We start from the raw sequence: 12546 nt of genomic DNA, 5'->3' as shown, positions 1-12546 counted from the left end.
GCGGGGTGTTCCCGTCCGTAAATGAAAACCCATCACAATAACCCCCAAAAATACATATTCACATGTATTATTGCAATCCAGGAAGAGTAAGACAAAGTGTGGTGTGTACTCATTTAATGCCTTTCTAGGTTAGGCTCATCCCAGCGATGCGTTATACTGCAGCACCAGATAGGATAATTTGGTAGATCATGTCTTACCGTTTATACAGCAACTGCTCTTTGGGCATGGTGCAGTTTCAAGTTGTTGTGGCAGCAATGGAAAAGTACTGAAAACTGTGCTGTATAGCCGGAAACGCTGCTGAGTCAACACCATTTTTCACCCCACTAACTGTATTCTGTTTTATTGGGAAAACAAGGCTTTACAGAATGAGAACATGTGTTATCCTAGACTACTGTATGTGAGCACTATCTGTCACATCAGCATCCATGACCCAATATCAGAGTTTGGGTAATAATATCCCATTAGTTGCAGGATAAGGTAAATCGTTTTATTTGGGGGAGCAGACCATCTGATTTTCTACAGGCGTGTGGCTGCATTAATCCACAGGGGACCAGAGCACACAGACAGCATTGATTATTTCAGGAGGAGGAGGTGGGGGGGGGTCAGTCCTCTCTGGAACGGCAATACATAAATAAATAAATACAGAATGCTGCTGCATAAGCATCCAGCCTTCAACAATACCACGGGGTTGGAGGGGGGGCATTTCCAAGTAAAACATATTTCATACAATATTCCTTGACATCAGCACACGCTTACACACACACACCAACCCCCACTTAAAGAAAACACACACACATACATCTCTCATGGGATACCTGCCAATCATCAGACAGCGGGCCCTGCAGGGTTTTATGGTGGACTACAGGATGAGGGGGGCGGCAGTTCTCCGCTGGGGGACAAACAGCAGAATGCTAACCTCTCTAGCAGTTACTGAACTGAACACGCATGAGCCATCAAAGAAAATCTGCAGGCTCACAAATGTTTCACCACGGATTGCGATTCGGATGATGCCTGATTTTAATGTGACTGGAGGTTTCTGTGTGCAATGCACTGTGAGGTGCAATGCACTGTGAGATGCATTGCATGTGATCATGCACTTCCCAGACGTGACACATGTGTCACTTTATTAACTCAGCAGGACACACAGAGTAGATAAGCAGGCCTACATTTCTACCACATCCAACCAGGCTTATGACCTGAAGTTATAAATCAACTATCTGCACAAAAAAATCAACTATATTTAGCTGTACAAACAAATCGTTAAGACTGCAGTCTAAATCCAGATAAACACACTATTTTCTGGGAAACGATACAGAGACAAGGACACACATGGGAATCAAAGCAAAGGGATTCCCATCTGCCACTGCTGCTTCAACCAGAGCTGGGGGGGAGGGCAGCGAGGGTAGGGAGGTGCGTGTGTGTATGTGTGGGGTGTGGGGATCAACTGCATGCAGGCTGCGCTGCACCGGGTGTGTATTTTTGATGCCTGACTTGTGCGCTCACAGCTCTGAGAAATCGTGGGGGATTTTGTCAAGAAGAAAAATACCCACCCATCACCGGCTACAACCGTAAGGAAACATTGATGCAACATGGCACATCTAGTGCTGAGTAAATGTGCAGCAGTGATGCCAGGGCCACTGATGCCTGCAGGGCTCTACACCCCTCATTTCAACCAATTTTCTCTCTTTCAGCTCTTTTAACATCTGATAACAGATCTGCCCTGACAAATATTTTATTCCTTTTCAGAATAATTAAAGGATGTTTATGTTTGTTATATGAAAAAACAAACAACCCTAAAAACCATGTGTCAGTCACTGACAGGAAAAAAAACCATATATAGATCAGCTGTCGTCAAATCAAACAAAACTAAAACAGTTGGATAGCTCTGCAGAGGGGGGGGGGGCACATCACTCCGAGGCATACAAAAAAAACACAGAAACTACTGTATTTCAATATGATCAATTATTCCCTGCTGGCCTGCTTCTGTCAGCAGTAGTAGCCTTCTAGTTGCTTCTCACCCAGTTTCTAGGCCAATCGGGCTGATGCGGCGCAGCGGCCCCCTCTGCAGGAGAAACGAGGGAACTGCGACCCTGCTGTGGTCAACGGAGGAGCACAGCGAGCCCTCTCTGTCTCTGAGCATGGCAAACTGATGTATGGGCCGCAGTGGCACGCGCATGCCAAGTTCTGTGCAGCACTAAAAATATACAAGAGGGAGGTGGGGGGGCTGCGGTGAGTTGGAGCACATTTCTAAAACAAACCGATCCATCTTATCCTCCGTTCTTCTCTGTAACCTGCACATCTTTATGGTAAAAACAGCCGGATTATACAATTTAAACAATTTAGTTACACTGGCTCAATTGTAGCACAATGCATAAACTCTGATATGAGCTGAGGTGCTGTCTTCAGGCTGGTGCAGAGAAACAGCATTTTTGGGATACAAGTAAAAACGGAGCTTCATCGCCATCTGCTGGCCGACTGGTGTAAGTGCTCTGAATCCACAATTGCAGGTGGTTCAAGAGACTGGCAGATCAAAGTAGAGCTGCGTTGCAGGGTGATCATTGCATCTCAATGTCTCCTCGGAGTGTATTCATTTTCTACTAAGCTAACATCTGCAGTCCCTCATCCTCAGTCTCAGAATCCCACGATGACTAGATAAAGGACAAAGATGGTCACAACTGCTTATTTTCACGTGTGATCTAGTTGGGTGTGTCCTCTTAATCATTAGATAAGAGTCATGTTCAGACAGGACTGAATGAGATGCAACATTTGTACCACCGTGAATCAGGTGTGTGCTGCACTATGACTAGACAGAAGGTGAAGAGGCTTGAATTAGCTGGAATCGTGATAATCATGAAGGATTCTAGTTGTCCTGGTCACTTAGTACTTCAGTTTGGTTTTTGCTACACATTTGAATGCAGTTCTTTGATCAACCAGGAATTGGAATTTTTAAAATAGTTTAGTTGCAAGCATAGAACAAGGAGACTGATTTGCAGTTCTCGGCCCTCGTTCACATTTTAATGAAAGTTCTGGGGAAAATCAACTCAAACTGGATGATCACAGGGTCCTAGTCAAAACGCTCTAAAACTGGTAGTCAGTCATCCTGTGCATGCTAAACCATTTACTAGCCAAGGGGGATTTCACACTATTGCTCTGAAAACTTAACTTCATATGCTAAAAAAAGTTCAGTATGTGCCAAAAACACATTTTCCCATTCCATACAAGCATCTGAAAGGGAACACTTGAAGCTTTAATGGACGACAAGAGTCAGAAGTCATGTCGGAACACATGTGCACTTTATTGGGATCGTTTAGTCAGTGTACAGGTTGGCCCCACCGGTCTGGCACCCCATCACTTCGAGACCCCTAACCCCACCACCCCGGGGATGAAACCTCCAACAGGGGGAAGAAGAGGTCACGATTGGGTTTTGCATAACAAAAAAAAAAAAATTAACAGGACCAAGATATTTTTAAGGCTGAAAGTACAAAAAACCCAGACATAATTTACATACAAGCGATACTACAACCATGTTTAAGTATGCGCCAACCACTGGGCAGCCTTCACAGAGGCGAATACGTGTCTGAACAATGCAGTTAACATTTGGAATCATGTGTCTGAACAATGCAGTTAACAAACATTTGGAATGACTCAAAAGAAAAACAAAATGTACATTTTTTTGAAGTCCCCAGATGCAACTGCAGAACCCTGGGGGGCTTTTTTAACCTAGCCAAAAACATTACGGTCTCCTTCATCGTTCCAGTTTAAAATCCTGAGTCAAGCGCCAAAAATAACTGAAGCCATGCCAATGAGTTGGTCGTCTAGGCTCTGCGCCTGAGTGTGTATGAGAAATGTGTGGTGTGGTTGTTTTGCACAGAGCTGAAGTTGTCGGGCGTTTGGTCGGGGAGGGGGGAGGAGGAACAGTCTGTTTAGAAGCATTTGCGGTGGACGATGGAGGGGCCGGACTCATCGTACTCCTGCTTGCTGATCCACATCTGCTGGAAGGTGGACAGAGAGGCCAGGATGGAGCCTCCAATCCAGACAGAGTATTTACGCTCTGGTGGGGCAATGATCTGCAGGGAGACAGGGAAACGGGTTAGCATTCACTCGTCTGCATCAGCCGACAACACGAGCAGCAACAAGACTACCAACTGCCGGCTCCGCCACAATTCAGCTCACCTTGATCTTCATGGTGGATGGGGCCAGGGCGGTGATCTCCTTCTGCATCCTGTCGGCGATGCCGGGGTACATGGTGGTACCTCCAGACAGCACGGTGTTGGCGTACAGGTCCTTACGGATGTCCACGTCGCACTTCATGATGCTGTTGTAGGTGGTCTCGTGGATTCCGCAGGACTCCATACCTGAGGGAAGAGTCATACTTGTAAGCATGTGGTAGTGCAGGGTAACCAAGAGGTGATCATATTTACAGCATCAAGTTAACGTTATGCTCAAGTAGGGAAACTTACCAAGGAAGGAAGGCTGGAAGAGGGCCTCTGGGCAACGGAATCTCTCATTGCCGATGGTGATGACCTGTCCGTCAGGCAGCTCGTAGCTCTTCTCCAGGGAGGAGGAGGAGGCAGCGGTGCCCATCTCCTGCTCGAAGTCCAGGGCGACGTAGCACAGCTTCTCCTTGATGTCACGCACAATTTCCCTCTCAGCTGTGGTGGTGAAGGAGTAGCCACGCTCAGTCAGAATCTTCATGAGGTAGTCTGTGAGGTCACGGCCAGCCAAGTCCAGACGCAGGATGGCGTGGGGCAGAGCATAGCCCTCATAGATGGGCACTGTGTGGGTCACACCATCACCGGAGTCCATGACGATACCGGTGGTACGACCAGAGGCGTACAGGGACAGCACAGCCTGGATGGCAACGTACATGGCGGGGGTGTTGAAGGTCTCGAACATGATCTGGAAAGGACAAGTAAATTGCTTTTAGCATTTACAAATCACAGCTCAAGTATGTTGTGTGGCCACTGCACTCACTACATGCATTAGTGTGAGGCTAATATTTACGTTAGTAGAGAAACAAGTGCAGAAAGTAAACATTCCTTCACACTTGTGCATGTCAGAGTCTACTGGTGCTGATCTATTCAGCTAAACAGACACAAGTGCAGAAAAGGCACACAGTCAAGGGAGACCTGTTGATGATAGATCATCGTATAGGAGAGAGGTCCTGGAGGAGAGGGGGAGGAAGGAGCAGGTGAGAATGGAGAGGGAAACCAAGGAGGAAATGAGGCTACATGTGCCTACAAATAAGGTTGTGTACCTGGGTCATCTTCTCCCTGTTGGCTTTGGGGTTCAGGGGGGCCTCTGTCAGCAGGACAGGGTGCTCCTCAGGTGCAACTCTCAGCTCGTTGTAGAAGGTGTGATGCCAGATCTTCTCCATGTCATCCCAGTTGGTCACAATACCGTGCTCAATGGGGTACTTCAGAGTCAGGATACCTCTCTTGCTCTGGGCTTCATCACCAACGTAGCTGTCCTTCTGGCCCATACCCACCATCACTCCCTGAACAAGAGATCGGAGCGTGTTAAAAGTGCATGATGCAGCAGTGATGTATTGTGCTCAAATTAGTTACACATGGCACTGCACTATTGATGGATGAAGATTCCCTAGCTAAGTGACCATAAAATTTTAGGAAACTTCTAAATTATAGTTGCTTACATTTTCTTTCAGCTCTGCATTAATTAGCAAGCAATTAAAAAATTAGGCATTTATTGAGGACTCACCTGATGCCTGGGGCGACCGACGATGGAGGGAAAGACAGCACGAGGGGCGTCGTCTCCGGCGAATCCGGCTTTGCACATACCGGATCCGTTGTCAACAACCAGTGCGGCGATTTCATCTTCCATGGCTGAACTGTTGAAAAAGAAAAAGTAGCGGTGAGGGTGGGGCCGTTAAAAGACAAGTCTCACATCCGCCTCCACTCTTAAGACGAACTTCCTGTTCACAACTTTGCCGCAGTTCGCCAGATTAGCCGCTGGGTGGAGCTCGTGCGCCACATTCCAACCAAGCCAGACAAAAGGAAGTGGCGCTGCGTTCTGTTACCATATAAGGACATGGTTGGGTTTTGAGCCGCTTTGCAGATACCGGCGCCATGGCACGTTGCCAGAGCGACGGCACAGAAAAGAAAAGATCATTCGACCACTCCCTGCGGTTCACTACCGTTGACTTCCTCCGGTTGGCCTTTCCGTTGTTGCTCAATTGTAACTATTCTAATAGCCAACGGAATGCCTCGCTCCAATATCACTGCGTCACACTCGGCGGCTTCAAAACTGCCAGTAGTAACTGCCATCAGTAACAATGAAGCTGATAATTGGTCGCATGATTAACATTAATGGTCGAAGTCCGTGACTGAAGCTCCATTTCCAGAAAGCCACGCCTTTAGCAAAGGGTAGATGACCAGGCATTCGCCATTTTTTCAAGTGCAAGTTGGCAACACCCGAAATCTTTGAATGGAGATTCGTATAAAGGGTTTACAAATCAATTACTTTGTTTTTTTGGAGGCCGTATTGTCCTTCACAGCCAGGGAAATAAGTTACATTTATCACGCCCAGGAAGTGGTCGCAAGTTACTACGAAATAAAAATTGTTCGAGTGAAAGCGATCTTGTGGCAAGTTTGAAGGGCGGCGTTAGCATGATGTGGCTAAGCTAATATGCTAAAGTAGGTCACACCCCGCCGCATCGGGCGCACAAAGGGAGCAGGCTGAATCAAGAAGACCTCACGTCAAAAACCTTGTTCGAAGTATCCTGCTGGGAAATTACACACCAGCGCAGAAATAGTTAGAAAAAAAGTAGTCGTAGTATTATAAAACTAAGTCTGCATTTTGCCGGTTATATCCAAAAGGCACCGGTGAGTCGCTTTGCCAAAGTTAAGCGGTCTCTAGTACCAGTGCGTACTTTAACACGACCAAATGCAGAAACTGGTGTCGTTAGTTAATTTTCTAAAACCAATGCATTGATAGCTGACTGAACAAAGAACCTCGTGGTCTGAGTCATCTTGTCTATTTAAATACATAAAGTCTACAATTGCATTTAAAAATTAAAGCAATCCAGGTAATTGTTTATTCCAAATATAATTCTTGAATCATATTTAATAGTTTTGTATTCTTACCTTCTTGGTGGGGGGGGGCTTTTCGCTTTAAGGAAACCGGTTTCAGGCAAATGATATCCCGCACAAGCTGCGTGTGACGGCGCTCAGAGTGAGTCGTCTGGGTGCGGGCGCACGAGCTTTATACTGCGTCAGTGGCCCGGCTCGAGCCATAAAAGGTAAACTTTCGGAATTGTGCCCTCTGATTGGTCCGACGTCATGCACTAGGGCACGTCGCGTCCACACTGTGGTGCACTGAGAGAGAGAGGGAGCAAGAGAGGGGAGGCAATAATAGCGAAGGATTGGAAAAAATAAAATGGGGATTGAAGCTGTGGGGCCCAGTAAAACTAATCTCTTGATAAACAGTTTTATATACAGTCTCAATTACATGTATGAAGTTATATCGCAACTATGTCGTGGCGGCACCCGCCGTTAGCTGTTGGCCCCATAGCTTTATTATATGATTAACTGTTAGCGCTCAGCCCAAATGACTCCTCCTTGTGAAGGCTGCAGAGGCCTGAGACCTTTTACCCAAATGCTGCCCTCATTCTTGCTTATTTCCCCATGACAACATTTAATAGTCTGTGAAATTATAGAGAGCTATGTGTGTGCCATGCTGACATTACTGTCCCCTATGAAAAAAAAGCTGTAAGCTCAATAGTAGTTGTAGCAGCTCCATCACCAAGTCAAACACATGACACATGTCTCACACACACACACACACAATAACGGTGTAGGAGCTGATCCTTCCCAAGCTGTGGGGAATGGTCGCTCATGCAGGCCGAGCCTTTTGTTGTGGCTAATGTTCATTTTCTGGACCGAGTGCTTGTGCTCTGAGGCTCCGTTGTCTCGGGCTCTTCCTAAATGGTCTGCTGGGTGGCAGCTTGCCTCATTCAGCAGTTTGACAAAGGTGTGTTGTTTCTGGAGAGGGTGGCATTGGTTAGCATTCTCAGATTTTAACTCTGCTTGAGGAGATGCATGTGTGTAGTTATAATATAATATATAGTATATTGGGCATTTTAACCTGCTCGTATTCACCTCTATCACACACATACACACCCTGGTCCCATGTCCACTTCCTGGTCCTCCTTATTTCTGAAAAAATGGAGGCCTCTGCCTTGTTCAGATCGTGACTAATGTGCCCATGTGACACAATCTCAGATATTTTTTGTTTTTTCTAAGGCTAGCCGTAGGCCTGAAGACTCGTAAAATTTCCATTCATGATTCACTGCCAGGCTCACAACATCAAACCATTAGTCTTGTCATACAATTTGACGCCACACTTTTAAGCACAAGCCCTTGACTTATTTGATTTTCTTTTTTCACTTCCTCTGCTCCCCCATATTTTTCTTTCCCCACTCCCTCTCTCCCGTGTCCTCCTCCCAACTATCTTCAACCATCTTCTCCTTAATATTAAACATCTGGCACACACCTTTATTCATTCTGCACTCAACCACTAAACCACGAGCGCACACGTCAGAAGAGCATGGTTTCAGTGCCATTTAAAAGCTGTAAGTGAATCCACTGAGACATGCAGCAACTTCTTCTCTTCCTCCTTTGACACTTCCCCTTCCTGTCCCCGCGTTGCTGTCCCTGTGCATTCTGTTAACTCAGGTTTAAATGGACATCATTGTCGCCCTCACATGGATCAGATGAGCCCTTTAATGCGCGATGTGACACAACACTTTCAACATGCGGAAAGATGAAGACGTCTTGTGTAACTTCCGCTGTAGCCCTGCAGATTCTGACGTGTTAGAGGGCTTTTACCTGCCCTGCTCCAATGATTTGACACTCATTTAGTGGTGATAATCATGTAATAAAAACACTCAGAGATCGACCTGTCAACTCATCCGGTCTTGAGTGTTTACAGATTGGAGCAAGACCCTTTAAGGTGGTCAAAGTTCTACGAGGCCCACTTATTGATTAACAGGCCTTGAATCGCATCGTCCAGGGTCAACTCTCCAACCTGGTTCATCTCTGTCGGACCCATGTGAGCCTGTTCCAATTCTGTGCTGAGGGAGGTTTCACTGCATTGAAGCTTTTACCACAAACAGGGACTGAGAGGAGAATATCTAATCTGGTTTACAGGGAGTGCCTCTGGGTTTTTCAAGATGACAGTGTGTGTGTGTGTGTCTTTATGTCTGCACATGCATGCATGAGTCAGATCTGACCCACCTACGTTGATTCAGGTGAAAAACAATGAATCACATGTCGTGTTCTGCTTTACCTTTGCATTGTTATTAGCTTTTGCATCACATAGTTAAATCAGCTGTCAGTCAACTGAGGTAACCAGGAAGCTGCATATGCAGTGAACGTGTGAGTTCAGCTTACTGCTTAAGTGTTCCTTGTCAACACTCTTCAGTGAGAGTTTATTATATCCGAGGGCTTGGAATACCGTCCCTTGAAGACTCCTCTCATGTGTCAAAGTGTGCGTGTGTGTGTGTGTGTTTACACCCGATGGAATACAGGCTCTCTGCATCGGTACCTTTTCTGCCAAGCCCATGAATCTAATCGAGCCATCATGACATTTTTCTTTGGATCTTCGGGCCACACAGAAGTTTACTCACAGGCACTCAAGATATTGTGTGTAGTGTGTGTAAACAGACTACTCATCAAACTAAGTGACACTTTAAAAAGAGCAACAAGTGGACGCTTCGGACTCAAACCCCGTCATTAGGAGTCAGGGAGAGTTAGGGAGCTCCAGAAAATGACTGTCATTTCAACGCAAAACACCTTGTCTCTATGTTGCTGCACAAAATCATGTTGATCGGACGGCCGCCAGCGGAATCAAACGTTGGCGCCGTAGTTGGCAGGAACAACTTTACTTTTAGTCAGTTGCATTGTTTTGCACGTGTGCCTTTCAGCACTTGTTGTTACCTCTCATGATAAGGTGACCAACAATATCACAGAAAAAAACTGCCAGTTAATGCCATGAGAGTGCATCCATCTTCTCATCAAACTACAGGCCAGAATGACAAAAAGACAAACTATTCCAATAAATGACTTGTTTAAATCTGTCAATTGGCAGCCTTTGACGATCCCTTATTATGTTGTTATGGGTTTAACACCCTTGATTTAGTTCACACCGGGGGAACCACAGTGACTCTCTGCTGCCATGTAATAAGTTAATTAGTTACCTTCTGTGTGTTCTAACACGTGTATTTATATAAGTGTTGTTGGGTGTGTTGTTCAAAGGTAACAACTGCTAATCATAAACACAAATGCTCTCTTTGATCATAGTGCAAGCTCAGCGTTATGCTTTATATGGATTTATGATGGAAGTGAGTCACAACCCAGTCTTTTGCTGACTTCTAACCAGCATGACCTCGCAACTATAGGAGACACACACACACACAGACCTTGCTAAGCACTGTTATTTTAGCACACACATGTTCCTGTGTAATCTCGGTGTTTACCAGTGAATTGAAGCCGCCGTGACACCGACGTGTGACGTCATTAGCGCAGGTCTTTCTGTTCAAATATGGTAACCAGTGAAGAAGAAAGCGTCTGTGCTGCAGCGCTGCCACTCCCTGCTTCCACTTAACCCCTCCCACCACGGCTTCCTGTTCCTCCAGTAAGTGAAGATGCACCAAGTTTTTCTTTGCTCTCAACCCGAAAAGGCCATCATTGACTAATTTACTGACATCACCCCTCTCGTCTCCTCCTCCACTTCCTCCCGTTGCTCTTATCGTGAGCAAAGTTTGATTCTTGCGTTCAGTCCTCTGGGCAGGCAAGGGCTAAAAAAGAAGGGCACTTTTGGCTTGTGTGTGTGGATGTGTGTCCGTGGGGGAGGGGAGAGGAACCACAAAAGGTCTGTTGCTAATGGGTGAAGACGGCCATAGGGGAGTGGAGATATCTATCTCTCATCCACACACACACATTGACAGATTTAAACATCTGCCGTCCTGAGTCGGGCTGCCGCTAGCTCAGTACAGAAAAACATCAGTCGCGATTAGCCTTGCGTGAGGGCGAAAGCTGAAGCTGGAAATGTGGACATGAAAAGAGGGAGATGAGAGCGAGAGATAAAGCCGCCAGAATGGACCTGACATAGATCCAGAGAGAGAAGAGGAAGATAGGCAAATAGTCATGTTGGAAATGCACATCGCTTGTCACCTAAGGGATCTTTGGATGTGTGTGTGTGTGTTTGTGTGTTTGTAATAGTAAAATGGGAGTGCCATGAGGTCAAGCTGAAAGCTGACGGACTAGCTCCTTAAAAGAAACAGTTATACATGGATTCACTGTCGAGGAAATTCAGATGGCGTAATTGATACCACACCTATCACATCCCTCCATTAGATCGAAGTTTAGCTTAGCTTTGATTAGCATAGCACAAAGGGAACAGCTAGCTAGGCTCTGTGGTTGACCACGGTCACACAATTGGCTTTCCGGCCTGTTAACATGTTACATATTGATAAGCCTGAAAACAATAATGGGCCGTGGGTATTTTCTACACTTTGTATTAAACAGACAATTATGAGAGTGGTATCAATCTTTTCATTGAACTTTTGGCACCAAAATGGAAAAACTTTTGTTTTGCTGTTGATGCAGTGCCGCAAAGTTTTGCAGCACGAATGTACCCTCCTTTCTTTCTTTCTTTCTTTCATTCTTCCTTCTTCCAACCCCCCTCTTTCATGCCCTCCCCTTTCCTCACACCCTCTCTTTCTCGTCTTTGCAGACTGTTGAAAAGTGGCCTATTGTTTGACATCTGTGACTGGTCAGAGTTTTGGGAGAGGGAAGCCCTGTTCACCCCTCACCCCTTCCTGCCTCACTCCGCCTTCCTCCCTCCAGCCCCCTCTACCTTGATACAGCCAATGGTGGGGGTGTGCAGCGTCATTGATCCGGGGGTCACCGTGGTGACGGTCTGACGGTCCGAGGCCCAAGTCAGTTACCAGCTGTGTGTGTGTGTCTGTGTGCGTGTGTTGTGCCTGCCAGCTGGCCTGTTCGTGCCCCGATTGGATTAGCTTCCCATTTAGGGCCCAAATGGATTCTTAACTCCAACCCCCACTTCTCTCCCTCACACACACACACACACACACACATTTAATTGGACACACCCTATCATGGCTTAGGTCATTCATCAAAATGTACACAAGGCCAAAGTCTTGGAATTCTCTATATTTTTTAAAATGGTGCTTCAAGTAGTTGAACTGACAAAACCTCATGTTGGTCTCACTCCAGCTAGAGGCATGGAGCTCTTAAACAAAAAGGGGTGTCCTGGCACGGGCTAAGCACTAATTGTCATTACACCCCAATAATCGATCAGGAATAGATTGTTATAGATTAGTATGATCAAGAGCTTAAAGTGAATCATCCAGATATTAAACTACTTGTCAGACAAATGAAGCATTTTTCATTTCTGTACCCCACACAAGGCCCTCTGTCCTCTCTTTTTCTCTTCCCTTTCCTGTGCACCCACCTCACTTCCTCCTGGTATTCTGTGCTCCTATTGGCCCACAGTAGTGGCTGA

The 12546-nt window shown here is 46.1% G+C and overlaps 1 protein-coding gene across 1 annotated transcript; it reads right to left on the bottom strand.

Moving 5' to 3' along the window:
• Positions 1-3271: 3271 nt before the first annotated feature.
• actb2 (actin, beta 2) lies at positions 3272-7232 on the bottom strand. The gene is made up of 6 exons (XM_037475422.2): positions 7104-7232; positions 5719-5848; positions 5258-5497; positions 4461-4899; positions 4174-4355; positions 3272-4067 (listed from the first exon to the last, which is right to left on the bottom strand). The coding sequence occupies exons 2-6, from the start codon at positions 5839-5841 to the stop codon at positions 3924-3926; spliced, it is 1128 nt and encodes a 375-aa protein (XP_037331319.1). The 5' UTR covers positions 5842-5848; positions 7104-7232; the 3' UTR covers positions 3272-3923.
• Between the last annotated feature and the right edge of the window lie 5314 nt (positions 7233-12546).

The sequence above is a fragment of the Pungitius pungitius genome, chromosome 12, assembly GCF_949316345.1.
Source record: "Pungitius pungitius chromosome 12, fPunPun2.1, whole genome shotgun sequence".
In the NCBI taxonomy this organism is placed as follows: Eukaryota; Metazoa; Chordata; class Actinopteri; order Perciformes; family Gasterosteidae; genus Pungitius; species Pungitius pungitius.
Note: the sequence above shows the minus strand (reverse complement) of the source record. Positions and strands in the feature narration are given on the sequence as shown.

Bases quoted from the DNA above. Each gene is read 5' to 3' on its own strand.
- actb2 (XM_037475422.2), bottom strand. From the start codon at position 5,841: ATGGAAGATGAAATCGCCGCACTGGTTGTTGACAACGGATCCGGTATG. The intron at 4,900-5,257 runs GTACACAACCTT...TGTCCTTTCCAG, and splicing joins ACAGGGAGAAGATGACCCAG to ATCATGTTCGAGACCTTCAA. The intron at 4,068-4,173 runs GTGAGCTGAATT...GTCTCCCTGCAG, and splicing joins CATCCACCATGAAGATCAAG to ATCATTGCCCCACCAGAGCG.